We start from the raw sequence: 26000 nt of genomic DNA, 5'->3' as shown, positions 1-26000 counted from the left end.
CCTGACCTCGTGATCCGCCCGTCTCGGCCTCCCAAAGTGCTGGGATTACAGGCTTGAGCCACCGTGCCCGGCCAAAAAAACCTTTTAATAAAAATAAAAATCATTATATGTATTTGCACTCAATTTTTAATCTTATTATATTTAGAACAAACTTATGCAACAGTTAAGTCCTTAAAATGATCTGAAAAAAAAAAAAACTCATGCAACAGTAATCTGTTAAGCCATTTATTTATAATTTATAACATCACTTACTTCTGTTTGCACATTTGATGAAGTATTTGACCAAACTACTGATTTCCTGCATCTTTTTCTGCCTGGAAGCTTGTGTTGAGGCTGATACATTTGGTTTTGCTATTCTCAGACATTCTGTTTCTTTCTGAATATATTTCTGTAAAAATCTTCAAGAAAACAAAATACAATTTCAGAAACTCGTTGAATCCTTAAATTATAATAATTTCGAAAGCTGTTCATGCCATCAAAAAGAGCAACTTTTAAACTACCTTGCTTAGATTACTATACCAGCTGAATAAAACAAATAAAACAATTAAATCTCTCTTTCAAGGCCTAACGCCTATAAGACCAATTTAATGTCTGGTTTGCAAAGCCCTTAATCTTCTATGACTTACTACTGCTTTACTGCCTGCTTTCTAAATTTATCATTAAAAGCTCACAGTGCTAGTAAGGACCCTCTCAATCCTCTCTCAACTCCTTCTGTTATTCTGTACTGGATCTACTTCTTTCTTAGGCAGTTGGTAATGTTGCTAGCCATTAAATGATGCCTGCCTAGAAGATATTCATAACCAGCCAGGAGTGCCAGGTACATATTTGACCTACCAGATCAGCTTATACAAAATAGTATTCATCTTCAGGTTATATTTGTTGTATTTAAAATAAACTAGAAAGCCAGAGGAAAAAGGGCATGTATGTTTCATTTTATATGCATTCAAATCTGCAACAATCTAATACCAAATAGGAGCTAAAAATAAAACAGAATCTGTTGTAAACACTGAAGGACAACTAAATACATACTCCCTCGTGACAACAAATGTTATTTCTAGTTTATTTAATACTCTCAGTATTTAAAATACTTTATTCATCTTTCCTAATTCTTACAATCTGTTTCTAGTTATAAATGGATTTCATGGTTGAAAATGATGTCTCAATGTAAAAATGCATCAACCCTGTTGGTTTAACTGATTGCTGTGTTTTTTCATTGTTTGAGGTTTTCTTTGTTTTTAACCAAATTCATATACAAGTATTCCAATCTTCCTTTTACTTGTTTTATTACAATTTAACACGTGGCATTTACTTATAATCAGAGCAATATTTAAAGGTGTGAAAGTAATATCCAAACATTTATTATAATTTTTTTCTCTAATCTGAAGTCTTGTGAACTAATTAAAATGAGAGAAATTCTCTCTCAATTTTGAGTGAGATATGTCTAAAACATTTTATTTAAGAAATAATTTATAATTTTTAAGTTTCTATATGAACAAGCTTTAAAAATTATGTTTTGGATAAATATTAAATGCCAAATTCATATGCAAGGCATAATAATATATAGGAAACAAAGACAAATGTTAAGACACACAAAAATAATATCACAACAGAAATAAATATGAAAGAGAAAAATGAAGACAGTAAAATAAATTTGAATAGAATACCTAAAAACAGCATCCCAATTCAAATATTTTCCTTGTTTGGAATCTGAATGCCGATCTAGATGTATAATTGTTTCAGGATCTCGAATCAGGCGCTTAAATTTCTCAACTTCTTTCTGAAAATAAAAAGGAAATAATAATGGGTTACTAATCACACTTATTTCAAGGAAAAATTGAATTTAAGTAATTTACTACCTTTCGTTCTGTAGCTCTCTCATGTTCTAGTTGACGGCAGCAAATAAGCAGATCATTAAGTGCTAGACTCATGGTTCACAATTTCAGAATACACATCACTGCAAAAAAAAATATAGGTATATATATGTATATGTATATATATGCGTATATACAGAGAGAGGTGTGAAAAAATGTGTATATATAATTATTTTATACTGCAATATTTATAGATTTAACCATACAATTAGAAGCATATTCTCATCAAAGACACAATAATTTTTCTTAACATTTCCATATTTAAAATGAGATTTTCTTAAAATCTATACAAGCAATGCTATAACACAAAAATGTTTGCCTTGCTCGCAGTGGTAGCAGGATTGAAATAAAAGTATAATTTACACTGGGTGCGGTGGCTCACGCCTGTAATCTCAGCACTTTGGAAGGCCAAGGTGGGAGGATCACGAGGTCAGGAGTTCAACCAGCCTGGCCAACATGTTGAAACCCTGTCTCTACTAAAAATACAAAAATTAGCCGGGCTTGTTGTCACGCGCCTGTTATCCCAGCTACTCAGGAGGCTGAGGCAGGAGAATCGCTCGAACCCTGGAGGCAGAGCTTTCAGTGAGCAAAGATCGAGCCACAGTACTCCAGCCTGGGCGATAGAGGAAGACTCCATTGGGGTGGGAGACGGGGGAAGTATATTTACTTTTTATTACTCTGAGACCAAAGAAACATGACATTTAAATTCAGACATGAAAGATAAATAGAAAACAGCCAGGCAAATAAGGAAATGAGTACTCAAGAATTTAACATTGACAATGAATTATTTAAAAGCACTCTTGGCTGGGCATGGTGGTGCATGCTTGTAGTCCCAGCTACTCAGGAGGCTGAGGCAGAATAATCACTTGTACCCGGGAGGCGGAGGTTGCAGTGAGCAGAGATCGCACTACTGCACTCCAGCCTGGTGACAGAGCAAGACTACGTCTCAAAGAAAAAAAAAAAGAAAAAAGCACTCTTGCTCATCTGGAGAGATGTGTCATTTTGCTGAGCCAAAGGCTTAAAACATGCTTTGGAAGTGATAAGTAGGAGGCTATCAGAGCTAGTAAGCTTTGCCTACCACTTCCATCTCGACTGGTAATTAAGGCTCTTATTTAACACATAACGATAGGAGTAAAATATTTCTGTTTTAAAAGGAAATTCTATGCTATGGTGGTATCCTTTGCAAATGTCAAGGATCAACTATATTTTACTATGTCTTGATTCCACTGTAGTAGCTCTCTTCTTTTGGGGGCTTCTGATATAATCAAACTCTCTTTTGATGTCCTTCAAAATAATCTAGTAAGAACAGTATTTCAACATGGACACAAAGATGGGAAAAACTGACACTGGGGACTGTTTGAGGGACAGAGAGAGAGAGAGGTATGGCTTGAAGCGCTACTTATCAGGTACTATGCTCACTACCTGAGTGACAGAATCATTCGTACACCAAGCCTCAAAAACATGCAATTTACCCATGTAACAAACCCGCACATCTACCCCCAGAACCTAAAATAGAAAAGAAAAAAGAAACAGCATTCTGTTTTACTAGTTCTGATCTAAACCTTTATATGATACCAAGAAGTTTTTTTATTAGACTATGAATGTCTGTAAACAGAAAAAATACATATATTTATGTATATTATACCTACACATACTTACAACTCAAGATGTAAAAAGGTAAAGTCCTTCTCCTATCCATACATCTAAATTCTACTTAATCTTTCAAGATCAAGTATGTTTTTCTGTCCCGATTCAATCTCACAAAATCTCAAAATTGGGAGGAACTAAGAGAACAGGTCCAATCTTCCTATAAAGGAAGGAATGTCTCCTACAAAATGAATGCCCTGTCTTTGAATATTCTCAGTAAGAGCTGACTACCCGGGCCTGGCGCAGTGGCTCATGCCTGTAATCCCAGCATTCTGGGAGGCCGAGGTGAGCATTTCACGAAGTCAGAAGTTCAAGATCAGCCAGCCTGGCCAACATGGTGAAACTCCGTCTCTACGAAAAATACAAAAATTAGCCAGGTGTGGTAGCACATGCCTGTAATCCTAGCCATTGGGGAGACTGAGGCAGGAGACTCACTTGAACCCAAGAGGCAGAAGTTGCAGTTAGCTGAGATCACACAATTGCACTCAGCCTGGGCAACAGAGAAAAACTCTGTCTCAAAAAAAAAAAAAAAAAAGAGCTGACTACCCATTTTATTAGCAGACGGCTCTGATTCTCTTCTCCTTTTGTATTCACTGGTGGTTCTTCTGACCTCCCCATCCCCCAACACTATGACAACCTCTACTTTACTCTGCTATAGATTACAGATTGTTATTTGAGTCCTTTTCATTTGATTATATACTTCCTGTGGACAAGTATTATCATTTTTGATTTTCTATTCCTTATGGTTTTATCTAGGAATTTTCTTACTTCTTCAATTTCAGTTTAAAGCCCTCTTGAAGTCAATAAGGAAAATGAAGCTGGTAACGTAACCAACGAAAATACCTTAGCAATATCCAAAGAACCATAAGGGCTAGCACCTTTATTCCTAAATATACTAGAGATTTGACACTTCCCGGAAGAGGCAGCCCTAAACTTGACTTTTTTTTTCCCCATGGTGTGACTTCTTTGAACTTGTTTTTCTTACCTTCAGTTTTTTAATGATTACTTTGAAGAAAACAAAACAGTTCAGTATTATCTACATAAACAGAAGATGTTCATTCACTGATAGATGCAAACAATATTTACTAAGTATAGCTAGACAAATAATGAACTAAACAGATACAAATCCTACCCTCATGGAGTCATATCTGGGCAGCAGAGTGTCAGTAAACAAGTAAACTGATAAATCAATGCATAATTCCAAATTGTGATGTATGCCTCTGAGGAAACAAAAATACAGTGATAGAAAATAACTGTAGAGAGGATCATTTTAGATAAATTGTCAGGGAACATATCTCAGAGGAGTTTATAATAAAGCCAAGATCTGAACTAACTGGTGCCAAACCAAAAAAGGGCTAGAGGACCAACACTTCAGGGAAGGAAACTAGCACAGCCAAAGGGTTCTACAATGTAAAAGCACACAGTATGTTGGCGGAACTGAAAGAAGGCAAAGGAACTATTAGGTAATCAACTAAAGTATGAATGTCACCACATAAAGATGAACTTCATTTATACATTAATCCAGAATATCTAGGTTCCACTCAAGGTTCAAATGAAAAGATACAGATTTCCCACCTCCTACGAGCCTCTGAATTGACGAATTCAGTGTTCCTTTTTAGATCTCAACCAAGTTGACCCCTTTGCAGAACTTGTCAATGACGCTTATATCCCATCTTCCTAGAAATAACTCTGCCCTTGGCATGTCATTCTTTTCTAGTGCTAAGGAGTGTGGCCTCTGTAGTCAGATTGTATTAGTTCAAATACTGGTTCAGCCACTTACAAACCGTATAATCTAGAGCAAGTTCACTAATCTCTTCAAACCTCAGTTTCTCAATGAGAAAAGGAAAAACAATACTAGTACCTACCTCTATGAGTTCCTGTAAGGACCCATATACATGCTTACAGTGCCTGAAACACAGCAAATGTTAGCGATGATCATATTCACTTCCTTTATGACTGTTTCGAAAGTCTCCTGATAGCTCTTCTTCCGCTCATACCTCAAAGAACAGTTTTGTTTTCTTGGTCTCATCCATTCCTACGACTTCAGCAGTTGAAAACCCACAAAATATATTTCATTCAATACCAGACCTCACTCTGGAGCTTCAGGGTCCTTCTACACTTTGTGCCTTTACACGCATTTTTCCTTCCATCTGGAAGGCTTCTACCATCTGCCAAGGTAACGCTGCGAGGTCTCACCACAAACTGAATTGATAGTCTCAGGCTGTTTGCAGAGAACCAAAGTCACTCCTCTACCATCAGAGTACTCCCCTATCACATACATTATCATCTATTGTAGTTGTCTTTCTACTTATCTGTACCTGGTAACAACAGTAGCTAACGCTCACGAGTGCTCACCGCAGGTCAAGATTATCTCACTTATCTTCACAAGACAGTAGAGCGAGGTCACACGAGTGACAGTCAGAATTCCAACTCCAGCCGTATGCTTCCAGAGCCCAAGCTCTTAACCGCGAGGCTGCAGTTGAAATATCAATCAATGCTCGCTGACTAAAAGTACTAAATACGAAAGAGAGATCAAAAGATGACCAGTCAAGTCGCGTAGTTAAATCTGAACCCTAAGGTGACACGAAAAGAGGATGAGCAGGAGGGAGGGTTCAATTCAGGGCGTTTAAAAGGATGAGGTTATTGGCCAAGTCCGCTAGGAACCCGAAGAGAGGCCGGGAAAGATGCAGTGAGGAAAGGAGTCAAGGGAAAGATGGAGTGAGGAGAGGAGTCAAGGGCCGCTCTGGAGGGGTGCATGAGATTGGGGGTCTAGGGAGAGGACAAACTGGATCGCATGCGACTGAATTTTCCAACGCAGGAACCTCTGCGTTGCCTCTGCGCCCCTACCGTTGTATTCGGAAGGTCAAAGTGGTATCAACCACGGCGATGGCTGCAGCGCAGATCCCGGCTCTTTTCGCCTCCTCCCGCGGCGACGGCTTCTTTTCTCCGTTAGCCACGCAGTTACCTCCTCCCGCTTCCGGTTCAAACCCTGCGTGACTGCACAGCGCCCACCTCTGGAAGAAGAAGCAGGGCCGAGCAGCGGCAGAGCACGGTGTGCCCATGCGCGCCAAGCATCACGCGGTCTCCGCGCTCAAAACACTCCCCCAAAACATCCGGCCCGTCGGAGCAAATGCGCCTGCGCCTCGTCCACCAATGGCCAGCGACCTAGCGTTTGCGGCTCGCCCTTCGGCTCGGGCTCCGGGGTTCTCACCCGCCGTCCTCACCCTCCTCATCCCCGCCCCTCCAAGTCTGAGGACGGAAGTGACGACAGTTCCAAAGGCGAACGGAGGCAGGTTTCATTTCGGCGCCTTTCTTTCTCTGGCAGAAGCGATTGGCTGGCGTAAAGCGAAAGAGGCGGGACAAATTGCCGCGGGTTCAGTACCGCCACTGGAACCGGGAGATGCGGCGCAGGAGCTGTCGCTGTGTTTGCTTTAACCTGAGTCTTGTTCCTTATTGTGGTTCCTGCTGCGGTTTTGATCATGTTGTTACCCTCGGACGTAGCCCGGCTTGTATTGGGTAAGCGCGGGCTCGGGAAGGAGGGTTATTGGACCCGGCTATGCCGGACACAAGGACCTTTGAGGCCAAAGGTTTTCCCTGGGTGGGGAAGCTTTAGGGTTTTGCCTCCCAGCTTACGAGTTGAGACTGGCGGTGATTCTTCGTCACTCGGAGGTTCTAGGCAGTTTAAGCTTCTTTGTATGTAGATGCTTCTCTCTTCAGAGGCTGCGTGGCGAGGGGAAGGCCGAGGGGAAGCTCGAGGTGCAACACCTGGAGCCGGATTCGGAGGGAAAATCAGGCCTCCACAGTTAATTAGGACCCCTGAAAGAGCGTATGTCTGCATGACGGACGGGTTGCGTGTGCTTTAACCTTGGGCGCACTTTCCGTGGTTCATTGCTGGGACCAAAATAGGGCAAAGAGGGACTTCCCCGGCCCCCCATCTTTGTAGGGAGACCTTCCTGGCGCCCTTTTAATTACCCGCCCTTATAACTACGAATTTGGGAGTAAGGGTGATCTTCCTTCTCCATCCTCCACGCAATACGTCGTCCAGTGTAGAGGTGTGAAATGCCACTTGCATATTTTAAAACAGCAATTCCTGTACCTTTGATCAGCAAAAAATTTCAGAGGGTTAATTGCCTTAAATTAGTTGAATGTTTTCTAGCCCTAGTTTTACCTTCATTTGAGGAGGGGTGGTTTGTGGGTCACTTGTCTGTCAGGGTGTATTGTCTGAGTGAGAGACGGGTTTTGTTGTTTGTCCCTTGAAAGAATAAAGAGGATTGTACTACAGGGGACGAGAGTCACGTAAAGCTCAAAACCCGAGCCAGTGATTTACAGACGTCGTATGCGACGTCCTTAAAAGTAAATGGCAAGCATCTGTGATGAAACCTCCCGTAGTATTCGCAGCCATTACTACCATTATTTTATTGTTCGGAAAACCCATTTGTCTTGGGCCTCTTTTAAATGCCCAGCGCTGTCCACAAAAATGTTACTTGCGCAGGGCTCTTGATAAGCACATTTTGCAGGAAACGTTAAACGGAAATGGTTCCACCATCCATTTTTGAAGAAACTAATGACAAGTTTAAACTAATGTTTTGTTAATATCTGGTTAATCTTTTGCTTAAGAATTCTGAGTTTTGGCAGTTTGGTAATTTAGTTGAGTTTCGGTAACTGTAGTCTTAGACATGATTTCTCAGCCTCAGTACTGTTAACATTTTGGGCCTAATAATTCTTTATTGTGGGGAGCTATCCTGTGCTCAAACATTGTAGGATGTTTAGCAGCATTCCTGGCTTCTATTCACTAGATTACAGTAGGACACCCATTCCCCACCCTGCCCTTACCCAGTTGTGATTAGGGAAAATGTCTGTAGGTGTTGCTAGTATGTCCCCTGGAGGGCAGAATCATCCCTAGTTAAGAAAGTCCTAAGAAAGCAGTATCATTTTCTAATTGAAATAATTCGCATCAATTTGTGAGTATTCTTTCTCCACAAACCGGCTACTCTGCTGACTTCCTGCTTTTCATTTAATGGACAAAAAACGCCAGCCATGGTTTTCTTACCTTAAAAATCTTTGTCATTCACATTCCATTTTCACTGCCACCAGTCCCGCAATGTGCCTGCCATTACTTCTCGTTTGGACTTCTGTCATGGCTTCCTAGATAGTTGTCCTTGCAATTCATTTTAGTTACTGCTGTCACAAATCTACCTGAAGCGTTCGCACTATACCTTTTATTCTGAAAGTTGATATAATTCTGTTCTTACTAAAAATTTCAAATGTGCAGGAGTATACAATACAAAAAAAAAGCCTCCCCATGCCTAATGCTCTTACTTTTGTTATTTATCGTTATACATCTTAAATATATATATATCGTGTATATCTTTCTCATATCAGGTTTATTATTTACTCATGATTCTTCTATCAGTACCCCCTCCCCATCTTCAGCTCTTCTTGTTATTGGCCCCTTCATAATGTTTTTTCCAGCAAATCTTTGGGTGCTTAATGTGTTCCAAACACTGCCAATTGCTGAACATAGAGAAGTAAGTTTTCTCCCCTTAGTGTTGAGATAATTATGGTTTTTTTACTGTTACACACACACAAAAAAACACTTTTCTAGACCCCAGTAGACATTAGACACAAACAGGACGTTCTGTCTGATGTTCTGTGTCACCCTTTCACAAGTCAAATGTATTCAAAGAACAAAGAATTCCGTTAGTTGCTGTTCTTCACCTACTTTTTATCCTTCAGGATACTGCACTCTGACTTTTGCATCTCACTACTCCACTTAAGTAGCCCTTGTTGCCTTGTTGGGATTTTACAAAATGTATGGGCCAGAATACATCAAAGTGTTGTTTATTGCCTCTGGGCCATCAGTTCAGTTTTTATCTGTTTATTCAAGGTGATCTGTGGAACTGATCCTACTTACCTCTCCAGCTTGATCTCAACTTCTTAACATCTACTTTATGCTACAGACGTGCCAAACAAATTGAAGTTTCTTTGGATATTCTTATATGTATTCTACTTCTCTTTGTCTTCCCAGTACATTTGCATTCAAGGTTCAGGTCACACCTGATCTCTGAAACTTCATTCAGCAAGTACAGTTAGTACTTTCTTAAATGTTGCCACAGCATTGTACTTCTGTTGCAACCTTATCATGTCTTATTGTAGCTGTGTGTTTACTTTTTTTGATAAAATATACATAACAAAATTCACCATTTTAAAATGTATAGTTCTTAAAGCCCAAAACAATGAGTTTGTTGTTGTTGTTGTTTTTGTTTTTAGTGTACAGATCAGTAGTGTTAACTGTATTGATATTGTTCTGCAACCATCACTACCATCAGTTTCTGGAACTTTTTCATCTTCCCAATTTGAAACTTGCTTTTTTGTTTTATTAGTAGTCTTAGTCATGGATGAATGGACAAGCTTCAGGAGTTCTGGGAGTCCCCAAAATTATCATCTGTAAAGGTTTTCTTAAATAGATTTGTTACCTTCTGTATGAGACAGTATGCATTAAAAAAAATAGAAACCACTCTGAGTATTTAACATGGAAAGATTTAATGAGAGAATTGGTTACACTGGTGAGAGAAAAACTAAGACGCCCAGCAGCTTATAACTAAGGCATCTCAGTGGTTAGTGACAGTAGGAAGCCACTATGCTAATGATAAGAGGCTGAGTTGACTGTGTGGAACATGGAAGACTTGCCTGATGAGGGGATGGTAGTCATAGAGGAGACTACTGAGGCAGAAAGGGAATGGGGGGAAAATGTGGCTGCTTCCTCCTGCCCTCCAGCCTCCCACCAGTGCTTCCTATTTACTGAGCCCAGTCAGTAGCAGGCTGACAGAAGAGCTTGGGGAACATTGCCTATATAGAGTCAAGCTTTATGTCATAGAGTCGAGAGCAACAGAAGAGTCAAGAACATATTTGAAGTCAAACAGGACCAGAACTGACACACCCCTAACAGGTCAAGAGCTGCTGGTTCTATTCACCTTTATATCACCAAAACATAGATATTTAATAAAACATTTGCAAAAGTATGGCTGTAATTATGACACTCCCCTTTGTTTATTGAATAATATATGTACTCCTTGCTGTCTAAAACTTTTCATGATCCTTACCCGTTTTGTCTTTTCTGTTGTATCTCCAACTCTTCCCCTTCATAAACTTTGTGCTGCATCCAAACTGGACATGTTCCCCAAATATGCTTGCATATATGCTTTCTGTCACCTTCTTTGGGATTCCCAGCCATCCTTCAGAACTCATCTGCACCTTCAAACGTCACATAATTTCCAAGCTTAGTAGTGGTTTCTCCAGCCCCTCCCTTCTCATGAAGTAAATCAGCTCTATTTTCTTACCATTTTTGCTTTGCATCACAGTTATTTGTGTATATATCTTCTATCTCCAAGTAAGTTGTAACTTTATAGACAGAAACCTTGTCCCTGTTATTTGTGGATCTAGTAATATAAGGCACCATAAGATAAGGCTTCCTAAGAATTATTTGCATGCTTAAAGGACGTTAAATTACTAATCTTTCTAGGGAAATAGTAGAATATGTGAAGGAGATGTTTTCACATAGCGTGCTTTACTATCTCTTGTTTGCTTTAAACCTCTCTTTTTATCTTTCCCTCTCTACAAGTAGGAAGAAAAAATACTCTTCATATAGTTAGGATTTTATCCTTTTTTCTCTTTTTCAGTTGTGTTTCCACTTCAATTTATTTAGTTACTCATTACCACCTCCACTTATAATAAAAGTAGGCTGAAGATAGTATTATGTTAAGAAAGAAACTCAGGCATGCTTTCTTACCTATTCAGGCACCTTTGTCAGTAAGTTTACACAAAAAAAATACATTTCTTTTATTCTTAAGTTGTTTTTAGGAATAAAAGGAAAAAACGGTAATAACTAATATTAGTTATAGGATAACCATTTGTATTATACTGATAAGAGATGATTAGTGCCTAGTTTGTACTTTCTGTTTTATTAATTTATTTATTGAGGTGGAGTTTCACTCTTGTCATCCAGGCTGGAGTTCAGCAGCGAGATCTCGGCTCACTGCGACCTCTGCCTCCTGGGTTCAAGTAATTCTCCTGCCTCAGCCTCCTAAGTAGCTGGGATTACAGGCGCTCGCCACCACGCCCAGCTAATTTTTGTATTTTTAGTAGAGATGAGGTTTCACCATGTTGGCCAGGCTGGTCTGGAACTCCTCACTTCAGGTGATCCGCTCGCCTTGGCCTCCCAAATGCTGGGATTACAGCCATGAGCCACTGTGCTAGGCCTGTATTTTCATCATGTTTGGATTTTCACTCATCTAACATCTGAGATTTAGAATTAATTTGTGCCTAAATTTCCCGTTACCTGACTGAGAATTGGTTATAGTCAGATACTTAATGATGATAAATAAACATTTTGTAGGCAGATACTAATCATATATATATAGTAAGGCCTAATTTAATAGGTTTAATAGGTTCAATAGGATCTTGAAAACTGCAACTTTAAGCAAAATGATATATAATCTAACTAATTTTACCATAGGCTAACTGATACATACAAGAATTTCTTCAGCATATTTTTGGTCACAAAAATATCACCACACTTGTAAATAAAGTCCAAAACACTTCTAATATTAAACATTGAAATAAATGTAAGCTATACATACATTTAAGAAGGATTAATAAAAACAAGATAATTACTTACCCAATTAGTCCAGTTCAAGGTTGCAGGTAGCTAGAGCCTATCCCAGCAGCTTAGGGTGCAAGACAGGAACTAACCCTGGGCAGGATGTCATTCTGTTGAAGGGAGCACTCCCACACCCACATACATTCACTCATGCTCACACTGTAATAATTTAGACACACCAGTTAACAACATACACATCTTTGGAGTGTGGGAAGAAACTGGTGTACCTGGAGAAAACCCATGCAGGCATGGGGAAAATGTGTAAACTCCATATATAACAGTGTCCTCGGCCAGAAATTGATTTTTTTTCCTCATCAGCAATATAACAAAAACATTGAACAAAATGATGGTATTTGAGGACTTGGTATATGATGATCAATGAACATGAGAGTAGTCAACTATGTACTACATTATTTTGGAACTTTTGGGACACAGCTAAACCAGAATACATCAAGTCTAATCTAAAATGAGAACTAAAGATTGCCAAAGTTGAGTATATTTTTAAGAGCAGAAGATAATGTATCCTAGATGTTACTATTTTGAGATGCATTATAACTTAAACACTTATTATAGAAGTAATCTATCCTTTAACAGTCTCATCTCGTGTGTGCTATACAGAGGTATAATGTTTTATGAAATGCCATGAATTATCTGTGATGATTCCTTTCCAGGTTACGCTAGCACAAATGACAGTATTTTTCTGAAAAAAGTTAACTGTATCGCTGTATTCTGTCTAGGGCATTGTTTCTCAACGTTTATTTCATTACACAGCTTTAAGGAACCTTCTTAGGCTTTTTTTTTCCCTGACCCTCCTCCCCACATGAAATTTTAATGTTTTAGTGTCATGAATATATTGTATATGTTTATATATCGTGTATATCTGTGATTATGCATAAAAAGAGGGAGGGAGATTTTCTTCATTGCTCCCTGTCCCAGAACCAATTTTCACCCTCTTAGGGCAGTATCACTCCTTTTGAGAATGCATGGTCTAGGGGACAGCAAATCTACTTTAAGGTAGATACAAATCTACTGCAAATCTATAGTGTATTTTAATACCACCATCTATCAGAAGTCCCCAAGTGACTGAATGCATCTAGGGTGATAAGTACTTGAAACTCCACCACGAAAGGGAAGTATATTTGAGATCTTCAATTTAAATCTTGAAGCATATGAGGAAAAAGCTCCAACTGTCCTAATTTCAAGGTGATTCTAATAGTTCATAGATGTTTTAAATTTTTGTGTTTACAAAAAGCTAGTAACAGCTAACTCACCTATTCCAAATATTATAATTGTCAGAAAGCCAGCCATCATAAAAATTACTTTTCAGCCAGCTGTAGTTTTCACAAAAAGGGAAGAAAACGTTGCAGTGTATCTTTGATCTAATTAATTTCACATCTGTGGGTTGATGTTCAATGACAGAAAGATTGAAGTCATGTTATCTGAGATAAAGCTTTCTTCAGATATCCAAATGTTTTCTCCAAAACACAATGCCGTTGGGTTTTGATGTGTATATTTGTTTGTTTCTTCTTATTAGCAAGAGGTTGGAAAACAAATTCATCCACTACAAGTAGAGAGTGGTGAGTTGATTTCCAAATCACAGCTAGGGCGTTGCCTGTAATGAGATGACCATATTCTTGCCCTTTCCTTTTTAAAACCTTGGTGTAGAATGACTTCGTAGGCCATCTTATTAGTTTTTTCACCTGTTGGACCTGGTTAAAGATACAGTTCCAGGTGAAGAGAGTAGAACCTTATAAAGTTGGAAGAAATCTTAGAAATAATTTCTTTTTTTATCTTTTAAGTTCAGGGGTACATGTGCAGGTTTGTTATATAGGTAAACTTATGTCATAGGGGTTTGTTGTACGTGTTATTTCATCACCCAGGTGTTAAGCCTAGAACCCATTAGTTATTTTTCCTGATCCTCTGCCTCCCACCCTTCACCATCCAGTAGGCCCCAGTGTGTGTTCTTCCCTCTATGTGCACATGTGTTCCTATCATTTAGTTCCCACTTACAGTTTTAGTAGCTAACAAATACTTATTGACAATTATGCCAGCACTGAGATAAGTGTACTTCAAAGGAAAGTGTAAGGGAATACTTATAAATATTAAGTAATACCTGTAAGGGAATATTTAGTAGTGGGGAATAGGGAGTAATTTTACTAAACTGTGAAGAATGAGTTGAAGATAGCTAGGCTGAGAAAAGATTAGCTGCCCAAGCAAAGGAAATAGAATATACAGTGGCCTTGAAACACAGTCAATGGTATATCTGTGGGACTGAAAGACCAGTTTGGCTGGAAGCAATAGAATGGCAAAACATAGGCTGAAGAGGAAAGTAGGGTATGAAGCAAGTAGAACCTCATACGATACGTTAAAAATTTGGAATCATAGGCCGGGTGCAGTGGTTCACGCGTGTAATCCCAGCACTTTGGGAGGCCTAGGCAGGCAAATCACCTAAGGTCAGGAGTTCCATACCAGCCTGGCCAACATGACAAAACCCTGTCTCTACTAAAAATATAAAAATTAGACAGGCATGGTGGCAGGCGTCTGTAATCCCAGCTACTTGGGAGGCTGAGGCAGGAGAATCACTTGAACCTGGGAGGCAGAGGTTGCAGTGAGCCAGGATCGCACCATTGTGCTCCAGCGTGGGTGACAAGAGCAGGACTCCAACTAAAAAAAAGAATTGGAATCATATTTTTTTCATCGAGATACAATGCACATACTACAAAATATAAAATTGGTTGGTTTTCAGGGTATAAAAATCCAGGATATTTGTGGATTCATAATGTGCAGATATCACCACTTATTTCAATATTTCCATCACTCCAAAGAGAATCCTTATACTGTTAAGTCACTTCCAATTCCCCCTTCTCCTGTCCTCTGCCAACCACAAATCTACTTTCTGTATCTATACATTTGCCTTGCCTGGACATTGCACATTAATAAAATAGAATGTTTGGCTTTTTGTGTCTGACTTTCACATAGCATAATGTTTTCAGCATTATTCCATGTTGTAGCTTTTTATAGCTGAATATTTCATTATATGAATATGCCATATTTTGTTTGTCCATTCATTAATGGACACTGTTATGAAGAATGCAGGCCAGGTGTAATGGCTCACCCTGTAATCCCAACGCTTGGGAGGCCAAGGCAGGAGAATTGCTGGAAGCCAGGAGAGCGAGACCAGCCTGGGCAGCATACTGAGACACCCCATCTCTACCAATAAATAAGTAATTAGCTGGGCATTTGTTTGGTGGTACATGCCTCTAGTCCTAGCTACTGGGGCGGCTGAAGTGGGAGGATCAACCCAGGAGTTCAAGATTATAGTGAGCTATGATTGTGCCACTCTGCTCCAGCCTGGGTGACAGAGTAAGACTCCGTCTGTGAAAAAAAATAAACTGACCATAAATGTTTGGATTCTATGCTTCAGAATTGACTAGATAAATAAGAAAAGAAAGGTCTGGATTTTTTATTTTGTTCCACTAATTTATGTGTCTTAACCTCATGCCAGTATATCGTCTTGATTACTGTAGCTTTGTAGTAAGTTTTGAAATAGATAAGTGTAAGTGCTTCAACTTTTTCTTGATTTTCAAGAATTATTTTGGCTATTCCAGCCCCCTTGTATTACCTTATGAGTTTTAGGATCAGTTTGTCAATTTCTGCACAAAAGGCAGTTGAGATTATATAGGAATTGTGGTGAATGTATAGGTGAATTTTGGGAGTATTGAATTTTTAACAGTATTGAACCTTTCGGTCCATGAACACAGTAGGTCTTTGCATGGATGTAGGTCTTTACATTCCTCCATTGATGTTTTCCAGTTTTTAGTATGCAAGTCCTTTACTTTTGTTAAACTTATTCCTAAGTATTTTATTTCTTTTGATGCTATTGTAACTAGCATTGCACTCTTAATTTTTGGTTGTTCATTGCGATTGATTGACTTTTATATATTCATTGTGTGTTCTGCAACCTTGTTGAAGTCATTTATTAGCTCTAATAGTTTTTGTTTTGTTTTGTTTTGGTTTTGAGACAGAGTTTAGCTCTTGTTGCCCAGGCTGGAGTGTAATGGCTCAATCTCGACTCACCACAACCTCTGCTTCCCGGGTTCAAGTGATTCTCCTGCCTCGGCCTCCGGAGTAGCTGGGATTACAGGCATGCGTCACCTTGCCCAGCTAATTTTGTATTTTTAGTAGAGCCAGGGTTTCTCCGTGTTGGTCAGGCTGGTCTTGAACTCCCGACCTCAGGTGATTTGCCGGCCTCGGGCTCCCAAAGTGCTGGATTACAGGCATGAGCCACCATGCCTGGCCTAGGGAGGTTTCTTCTCTTTTTTGAAACAGAGTCTCGCTCTGTTGCCCAGACTGGAGTGAGGTGGCACCATCTCGGGTCATTGCAACCTCCACCTCTCTGGTTAAAGTGATTCCCCTGCCTCAGCCTCTGTAGTAGCTGGGATTAAGGTGGACGACACCATACCCGACTCATTTTTTTGTATTTTTAGTAGAGACGGGGTTTCACCATGTTGCCCAGACTGGTCTTGAACTCCTGACCTCAGGCAATCTGCCTGCCTTGGCCTCCCAAAGTGCTGGGATTATAGGCACAAGCCATGGTGCCCAGCCTCTAATAGTTTTTTTTATGGCTTCCCTAGGATTTTCTATATAAGACGTGTCATCTGCAAATAGGGGTAATCTGACTTTTTCCTTTCCAATCTGGATGCTCTTTTTTGTTTTTTTTTTTGAGATGGAGTCTTGCTCTGTTGCCCAGGCTGGAGTGGAGTGGCACTGTCTCAGCTCGCTGCAACCTCTGCCTCCCAGATTCAAGCGATTCTCCTGCTTCTGCCTCCTGAGTAGTTGGCATTACAGGCATGCGACACCACGCTGGTTAATTTTTATATTTTTAGTAGAGACGGGGTTTCACCATGTTGGGCAGTCTGGTCCGGAACTCCTGACCTCAGGTGATCTGCCCATCTTGGCCTCCCAAATTGCTGGAATTACAAGTGTGAGCCACTGCACCCATCCTGGATGCTTTTTATTTCAAGTTTTTTCCTAATTGCCCTGGCTAGAGGATATATGCGATGTTGAATAGAAATGACAAGAACAGACATTCTTACCTTTTCCCTGATCTTATGGGGAAAGCTTTGAATTTTAAACCACTGAAGATGATGTTACTTGGCTTTTTTTTTTTTTTTTTAAGATACCTCTATCAGGTTGAGGAAATTTCCTTTTATTTCTAGTGTTTTTATCATGAAAGGGTGTTGGAATTTGTCTTTTTTGGTTTCTTTGGTAGTGTTTTGTTTTGTTTTGCTTTTGAAACACATTCTTACTCTATCATCCAGGCTGGACTACAGTGGCATGATTATGGTCCACTGCAGCCTCAGCCTCCCAGGCTAAAACTATCCTTCTACCTCACCCTCCCAAGTAACTGGAACTATAGGCATGTGCCACCATGCCCAGCTAAATTTTTAATTTTTTGTAGAGATGGGGGTCTCACTATATTGTCCAGATTGGTTGGATTTTGTTCAGTTGCTCTTTTTCCATGATAATGTGACTTTTGTGTTTTACGCTGTGAATATAGTATATTACACTGATTTATTTTTATTCAACCAACCTTGCATTACTGCATTAAATCCCACTTGGTCATGGTGCATCACTGTTTTCATATGTTGCTGGATTTGAATTGCTAGTGTTTTGTTAAGGATTTTTTTTTTCCTGGAGACAAGGTCTCACTCTGTCACCTATTCTGGAGTGCAGTGGCACAATCACGGCTCACTGCAGCCTTTACTTCCCAGGCTTAAGTGATCCTCCCATTTCGGCCTCCTGAGTAGCTGGGACCACGGGTGCATACCACCATGCCCAGCTGACTTTTGTATTTTTTGTAGAGATGGTGTTTTGCCATGGTGCCCAGGCTGGTCTGGAACTCCCGAGCTCAAGCAGTCCTCCTGCCTTGGCCTCCCACAGTGCTGGGATTACAGTGAGAGCCACTGTGCCCACCCTGTTGAGGACTTTTATGTTCACTTTGTGTGTGTGTGTGTGTTTTTTTTTTTTAGACAGAGTCTTGCTCTGTTGCCAAGCTGGAATGCAGTGGCGTGATCTCGGCTCACTGCAACCTCTGACTCCCTGGTTCAAGCAATTCTCCTGTCCCAGCCTCCCAAGTAGTTGGGATTACAGGCACACCCCACCAGACCCAGCTAATTTTTGTATTTGTAGTAGAGATGGGTTTTTACCATGTTGGCCAGGATAGTCTCGATCTCCTGATCTCGTGATCCGCCTGCCTCGGCCTCCCAAAGTGCTGGGATTATAGGCATGAGCCACTGACCCTGGCCCCTGTGTCCACTTTCATAAGGAATATCGGCGTGTAGTTTTGTGATGTCTTTCTCTGGTTTTGGTATCAGTAATATTGGTCTAAAAGAATGAGTTGAGAAGTCCTCTCCTACGATTTCAAAAAGAGTTTGTAAAGGATTGGTGTTTCATTCTGTGTTTTGTAGAATTCACCAGTGAGGGCATTTGATTCCAGCTGGGCTTTTCCTTGTGAGAAGTTTCTTTATTACAAATCCCGTTTCTGTACTTGTTATAGATCTATTCAGATTTTCTGTTTCTTGAGTCCTCGTAGTTTGGGTCTATTAGTCTGTTCTTGTGTTTCTATGAAGAAATACCTGAGAGTGGGTAACTTATAAAGAAAAGAGATTTAATTGGCTCACAGTTCTTTAGGTTTTGGAGGAAGCATGGTGCTGGCATCTGCTTGCCTTCTGGAGGCCTTGGGAAGCTTAACAGTCATGGCAGAAGGTGAAGGGAGAAGCTGGCCTCTCACATGGCAAGAGTGAGAGCAAGAGAGAAAGAGGTGTCACACACTTTTAAATGACCAGGTCTTGTGAGAACTCACTATCTCAAGGATAGCACCAAGGCATGAGGAATCTGCCCCTGTGACCAAAACACCTCCCACCAGGCTCCACCTCCAACATTGGGGATTACAATTCAAGGTGAGATTTAGCAGGAGCAACATCTAAACTAGATGAGGGTCTTTCTAAGAATTACCCATTTCTTTTAGGTTCTCTAAATTGTTGAGATAACAACTGTTTACACTATTCCTTTACATTCCCATTTATTTCTATAATACTGATAGTAATATCCCGTCTTACTTTTCTGATCTAGTATAATTTGAGTATTCTCTTTTTTTTTTGGTTGGTCTAGCTACAGAATTGTCAACATTGTTGACCTTTTCAGAGAACTAGCTTTTGTTTTTATTCATTTTTCTTTATTTTTATTTGTTTCATTTATTTATACTCTGCTTATTTCCTTCTGCTTTGCTCTTTTTCTAGTTTCTTAAGGTAGATGATGCAGTTATTGAATTTTTTTTTTTTTTTTTTGAGATGGAGTCTCTGTCACCCAGGCTGGAGTACAGTGGCGTGATCTCCGCTCACTGCAAGCTCCGCCTCCCAGGTTCATGCCATTCTCCTGCCTCAGCCTCCCGAGTACCTGGCACTACAGGCGCCTGCCACCACACCCAGCTAATTTTTTGTATTTTTAGTAGAAACAGGGTTTCACCGTGTTAGCCCGGATGGTCTCGATCTCCTGACCTCGTGATCCACCTGCCTTGGCCTCCCAAAGTGCTGGGATTACAGGCGTGAGCCACCGCGCCTGGCCCAATGTGGTTATTGATTTTAAATTTTAAAATTTTTGTTTGTTTGTTTGTTTTGAGACAAGATCTCAGTCTGTCGCCGTACTATAATGCAGTGGCACGATCATAGTTCACTACAACCTTGAACTGAACTACTGGGACTATAGGCATATGCCAGCACACCTACCTAATTTAAAGAGACTTTTAGACACAGGCTCTTGAACTCCTCACCTCATGGTACCCTCCTGCCTCAGCCTGCCAAATAGCTTGGATTATAGGTGTATGCCACCATGCTTGGCTTATATTTTATTTATTTATTTTATTTATTTTTGACATGGAGTCTTGCCCTGTCACCCAGGCTGGAGTGCAGTGGCACAGTCTCAGCTCACTGCAGCCTCTACCTCTCAGGATCACCTAATTCTCCTGCCTCAGTCTCCTGAGTATCTGGGATTACAGGCGCCTGCCACCACACCTAGTTAATTTTTTATATTGTTAGTAGAGACAGAGTTTACCATGTTGGCCAGGCTCGTCTCGAACCTCCTGATCTCAGGTGATCTTCCTGCCTCAGCCTCCCAAAGTGCTGGGATTACAGACGTGAGCCACCGTACCTGGCATCTCTTTTTTAAACACAAGTGTTTATAGCTGTAAATTTTCCAGTGTGCACTGCTTTAGTTGCATCTCATAAATTTATTGACACTTATTTCATATCCTAATATATGGTTGGCCCTGGAAAATGTTCCATTTACAGTTGAGAAAAATACGTATTACGCTGTTTTTTACTGGAGTGTTCTATAGATATCTGGTAGGTCTAGTTGCTTTACAGTTTAAATTTTCTGTTTATTAATCTTCTGCCTAGTTGTTCTATGTATTACTGAAAGTGTGGTATAGAAACCTTCAACTTTTATTGTTGAATTATCTGTTTCTCCCTTCCCGTCCATGAGTTTGCTTCATACTTTGGGCTCAGTTAGGTGTATTTGTGTTTGTAAGTGTTATTTCTCTTTTTTTTTTTTTGGAAGACAGGGTCTCACCCGGTTGCCTAGGCTGGAGTACAGTGGTGCAGTCATGGCTCACTGCAGCCTTGACCTCCTGGGCTTAAGCTGTCCTCCCACCTCCACCTCTAGAGCAGCTGGAACTACAGGTGCACACCACCAAGTCCAGCTGATTTTTAAAAACCATAGAGGTGGGTTCTCACTAGGTTTCCCAGGATAGTCTTGAACTCCGAGGCTCAAGCGATTCTGCCGCCTCAGCCATTGTTATCTTTTTGTGGATTGACCTTTTTTGTCGTTATCTTTGTCTCTAGTAACAATATTTGTCTTAATATCTACTTTGATACAGGTTGAGTATCCCTAATTCAAAAATTCAAAATGCTTCAAAACCAAAACTGTTTGAATACCAACATGACCCTCAAAGGAAATGTTCATTGGAGCATTTCAGATTTTCAGATTATCAGTGCTCAACTTAAGTATAATGCAAATGTTCCAAAATCTGAAACACTTCTGGTCCCAAGCATTTCAGATAAGGGATACTCAACTTGTATTAATATAACAACTTTAAGTCTTACTTGATTACTGGATGGTATAATCCAGTAATCTTTACTGTCCTTTTACTTTCACCCTGTTTGTGTCTTTGAATCAGTCTGGAGCAGCTGGTGCCAAGACGCCGGCTGCAGCGCTGGAGGTGTGGCCAGGGCTGTGTGCTCCACACGGCAGCGGGAGCTGGAAACAGATGGGTGCCCTGTCCCGTTCCAGGTTGGATGGGCAGGAGCCCTGCCCTCCCAGGTGCAGCTGCAGCTGTGGAGCAGGCATCCCTGCACTCTCGGGGGCCCAGGAAGCCCCCCTTTCCCCGCAGGCTTGGAAGTGCCTACTCCCACTGCCTGGCCTCTCCCCGCTCCCAGTGTCCACTCCGATTTCAGAGTAAAGTTGAGGCTGAGCCTGCTGCTGTCAGGACCTGGCCGGGTGTGTGCACACTAGGGACAGCACCAACACACCAGCCTCATGCTGCCTTGGTCCCCCTCCGTACTTTCAGCTCTGATGAGCATGTGAGGGAGGCCGAGGGTGAGGCTGAAGGCAGCTCGGCATGGACCTGCCCCTTGGCATGAACAGCCTAAGCACTGTGAGCACCTTAGATGTCAGGTTGATGGTGGCAGAAGGCAGATGGTCACCTAGGCGGAAAGGGGTGGGTCCCCGGTGAAGCTACACCTTCAAGCCAGAAACATCTAAAGCCTGGAGGCCAGACTGCAGATCCAATGCCCAGAGTGAGAATTTATGGTGCTTTTTCTGGGCCCACCCGTGGCTGCCCATGGACCCATCAGCACATACTTCCTTCCATATGAGGCCTGTAAAAACCCCAGACTCAACCAGACTCACAGAGATGTTGGGACTACCAGCTGTGAGAAGGAACTACTCACTATGCGTCTCCTCTCCACTGAGAACTGGTCACTTATTGGGACAACCTGCCTGCAGAAAGGAGCTACCCACTGCAGGTCTCTTCTCCACTGAGGGTTAGACACTCGTCAGGATGACCTGCCTGCAGAAAGGAGCTTCCCACTGCGGGTCTCCTCTCTGTTGAGAGTTGGACACTCGTCAGGATGACCTGCCTATACAGAAAGGCACTGCGGAAAGGAGCTTCCCACTGTGGGTATCCTCTCCACTGAGAGCTGGATACTCATGGGGACGACCTGCCTACGGAAAGGAGCTAACCACTGTGGGTCTCCTGAGGACTGTTCTGTCACTCAGTAAAGCTCCTGTCTGCCTTGCTCACCTTCCAGTTGACCGTGAACCTCATTCTTTCTGGACGCAGGATAATAATGTGGGACCCACTGAAAGGCGGGACTGAAAGATCTGTAAAACAAACAGGGCTGAAACATGCCCCCTCGCTCACCACATTGCAGACAATGAGAAGGAAAGAAGAGCTGAGGCCCTTTGGGGAGCCCAGACCTAAGAGCTCCCCAAACCCGGGCTGTGACACCCTCTTTGGGACTCTGGGGTTCCTGATGTCTCCAAGCTTCAGGGTGCCACTACGTTCCCCAGTGCCCACAGTGGAAGCCACAGTGGTGTGCCTGATCCAGATGCAACCTCACAGGGAGCTATTTCCTGGATGTGCCCGCCCACTGTATCCAGCATGCCTGGCTATGCTCAGTGGCTGGACCCCACGCTCACTCATACACCCCCTCACTGCTTCATGCCTGGCTCACCCCTAGCAGGCATGGGATTAGGCCCAGTAGCATGAGCTGAACACAGCCTGTTGGGCCAAGTGAGTGGAACAAGCCCAGCAGGCCCTAGCAAAACTCAGGCAAAGGCACCACCAGCCGCAGAAGTTTCAAACTGGAAAAGCGACACCCTGAGGATCCTGTAACAACAGCATATAGTTGGATCATGTTTGTTTTGTTTTGTTTTGTTTTGTTTTGTTTTGTTTTGTTTTGTTTTTTGAGACGGAGTCTCGCTCTGTCTCCCGGGCCGGATCTCAGCTCACTGCAAGCTCCGCCTCCCGGGTTCACGCCATTCTCCTGCCTCAGCCTCCCGGGTAGCTGGGACTACAGGCGCCGCCACCTCGCCCGGCTAGTTTTTTGTATTTTTTAGTAGAGACAGGGTTTCACCATGTTCACCAGGATGGTCTCGATCTCCTGACCTCGTGATCCACCCGTCTCGGCCTCCCAAAGTGCTGGGATTACAGGCTTGAGCCACCGCGCCCGGCCGGATCATGTTTTTAAGGTCATATAAATTACACCTTCATACATTGTATGCCCATATTGTTGTGTACAGTTATCTTTTTAAGCAGAGATGGGGAAGAAGTTTACATACAACAAATGCTTATACTCTTTTATTTTTATTTATTTATGGATGTATTTATTTTTGAGACAGTCTCGCTCTGTCGCCCAGGCTGGAATGCAGTGGCATGATCTCGCCTCACTGCAGCCTCTGCCTCCCCAGTTCAAGAGGTTCTCATGACTCAGCTTCCCAAGTAGCTGAGATTACAGGCGAGTCCCACCACGCCTGGCTAATTTTTTTGTATTTTTAGTAGAGATGGGATTTTGCTATGTTGGCCTCAAACTCCTGGCCTCAAGTGATCCACCCGCCTGAACTTCCCAAAGTGCTGGGATTACAGGCATGAGCCACTGCACCTAGCCTATACTGCTTTATATTATGTTGTTATCAAATTACTCTCCAATATCATCTCATTTTAGCCTGAAGGAGTCCCCCTTTAGTATTTCTTACAGGGAAAATCTGCTAGCAACTAATTCTTTTAGTTGTTTATCTGATAACATATAATTTTTAAGTTTTAATTTGGAGTCTTGCTAGATATAGAATTCTTCCTTGAGGCTGGATGTGGTGGCTTACTCCTGTAATCCTAGCACTTTGTGGGGGCCAAGTTGGGAGGATTGCTTGAGGCTAGGAGTTCAAGACCTACCTAGGCAACATACAGTGAGACACCATCTCTATTAAAAATTTTTTTCTCTTAATTAGCCAGGCATAGTTGTGAGTTCCTGTTATCCCAGCTACCTGGGAGACTGAGGTGGGAGTATCGCTTGAGCCCCAGCATTCAAAGCTACAGTGAGCTATAATGGTGCCACTGCTCTTCAGCCTGGGCAACAGAGACCCTGTCTCAAAAAGAAAAAAAAATTCTTGGTTGACCTTTTTTTGCTATCAGTTTTTTATCTTTTATCTTCAACAATCAAAGTAAACATCAGGTCTTTGAATATCATCTCACTACTACTGGTTTCTGATGAGAAATCAGCTGTAAGTCTTAGAAACCCTTGTTATGTGTTGAGTTGTTTCTCGCTGCTTTCACGATTTTGTTTGTCTTCATATTTTTAGTTTTATTATGGTCTAGGTATGGATCACTTAGTTTATCCTACTTGGAGACTGTGGAGCTACCTTCATGTGTAGATTAAGTTTTTTCTCAAATTTGCACATTTTTGGAAATTCTTCAAATATTCTTTCTGGCATTTCTATCGTTCTAGGATTTCCATTATGCTTATGTTGGTACACTTGATGGTGTCCCTTAGGTTTCTGAGGCTCTGTTCACTTTTCATCATTCTGGATTTATTTCCATTCCTCAGATCAAAGGACTGTTACAACTCTGTCTCCTTCGTGCCATCCACAAGGCAGCGAATGATAGGGGGCTGTGTTTCAGCTCATTTGTGTTATAGCTCGTTCAGTCCCACTGCCCTGCTCTGGCTTGTGGCTCCTGGGCCTGCTTGACCCTGCCACTGCTTCCTGTCATGTGGGGCGGCTGTCCAGTCCTGGCAAAGGCAGTGAGCGCTACAATGTTACAGCCCCTTTCCCACCGGCAGGTTCCGGGGTCTTGTCCCACGTCCAAGAAGAGTGAGGTTACACAGACATGAGAGACTGAGCAAAGTGGAAAACGGTTTTTGTTGAGCAACAGAACAGCTCTCAACATGAGAGGGGACCCAAAGTGGATAACCCTCTGTGTGATAGGGGGCCCAGAGGTAGGTAGCCCCCACATGTGGCTGAGTCTGGCATTTTTATGGGCTCAGAATGTGGGAGTGCATGTTGAATGGTCTATGGTCAGGCCTGGAAAAAGCATAATTGGATTGGCCTTAGGCATCAAGGAAGTTCTCATTCTAGTTGTGGACTCTGCCTGGAACTGGCATCCAGTTTTCAGGTTTCAGGCTGTCTTTGACTTGAGTTTTGGGTTTCACCATGTACCTGCCCCTGTCTGCCTGGGAATTTGTCTCTTGCTGCTATCAATCCTCCCTCTGAAGAATATGTCTAACTGCCATTAGGATAAGGACAATGACCACAATTGCTGCTTTCTGTTGACAGAGGTGCCGTTTTGCAAAAATGGCAGTCCGATCTCTCTCAGAGGCCTATCTAAGAGTTCCTAGTAAAAGGGAGCCATCGTCTGAGGCTCCATTGGCACGACCATATGGAGTTTGATGATCTCTAATTGAGAAGAAACAAATTTTACAAGGAGGTTAAATATATATGGACCAAATAGTATATTATACAAAAAGGAGCTGGAAGAGAGAAATGTAGTCCCAAAATAACAGAAATAAGGAGCAAAATAGACTAAACATGCTGAAACAATGTTATGGCAAGGGCTGTTTCACCCTGGTGAAAGAAATTAAATCTTGTATGGGGGCAGTTAAACTTTAGAAGAAAAATAACTTTTTAGGGGAGTATATAATCCCTTGGGAGTTCAGGATTAAGGGATCCTTGGCAAAGATGCCTTGTGGGGAACAGAACTAGGGTGAGAAGAG

General features: G+C 41.6%; 2 protein-coding genes across 7 annotated transcripts in view; one reads left to right on the top strand and one right to left on the bottom strand.

Annotated features, from left to right (window-relative positions):
• The window catches only part of LOC105493755 (ATM serine/threonine kinase), a 133799-nt gene extending 127206 nt beyond the window's left edge, over positions 1–6593 (bottom strand). Inside the window, exons 1-5 of one of the 4 annotated variants that reach the window (XM_071075538.1) lie at positions 6366–6593; positions 5837–5991; positions 1857–1954; positions 1665–1777; positions 253–398 (exon numbers count right to left, since the gene is read on the bottom strand). In XM_071075538.1, coding sequence (XP_070931639.1) covers positions 253–398; positions 1665–1777; positions 1857–1928 — 331 coding nt within the window. In that variant the 5' untranslated portion in view covers positions 1929–1954; positions 5837–5991; positions 6366–6593. The other 3 variants (XM_071075541.1, XM_071075542.1, XM_071075539.1) reach the window with 3 other exon arrangements.
• Positions 6594–6850: 257 nt separating this feature from the next.
• The window catches only part of LOC105493656 (nuclear protein, coactivator of histone transcription), an 85374-nt gene continuing 66224 nt past the window's right edge, over positions 6851–26000 (top strand). For 2 of the 3 annotated variants that reach the window (XM_071075537.1, XM_011761495.3), the window contains exon 1: positions 6851–7034. In XM_071075537.1, coding sequence (XP_070931638.1) covers positions 6998–7034 — 37 coding nt within the window. In that variant the 5' untranslated portion in view covers positions 6851–6997. The remainder of the gene's footprint in view (positions 7035–26000) is intronic. The other variant, XM_011761496.3, reaches the window with a different exon arrangement.

Source organism: Macaca nemestrina, chromosome 12 (assembly GCF_043159975.1).
Source record: "Macaca nemestrina isolate mMacNem1 chromosome 12, mMacNem.hap1, whole genome shotgun sequence".
In the NCBI taxonomy this organism is placed as follows: Eukaryota; Metazoa; Chordata; class Mammalia; order Primates; family Cercopithecidae; genus Macaca; species Macaca nemestrina.
Note: the sequence above shows the minus strand (reverse complement) of the source record. Positions and strands in the feature narration are given on the sequence as shown.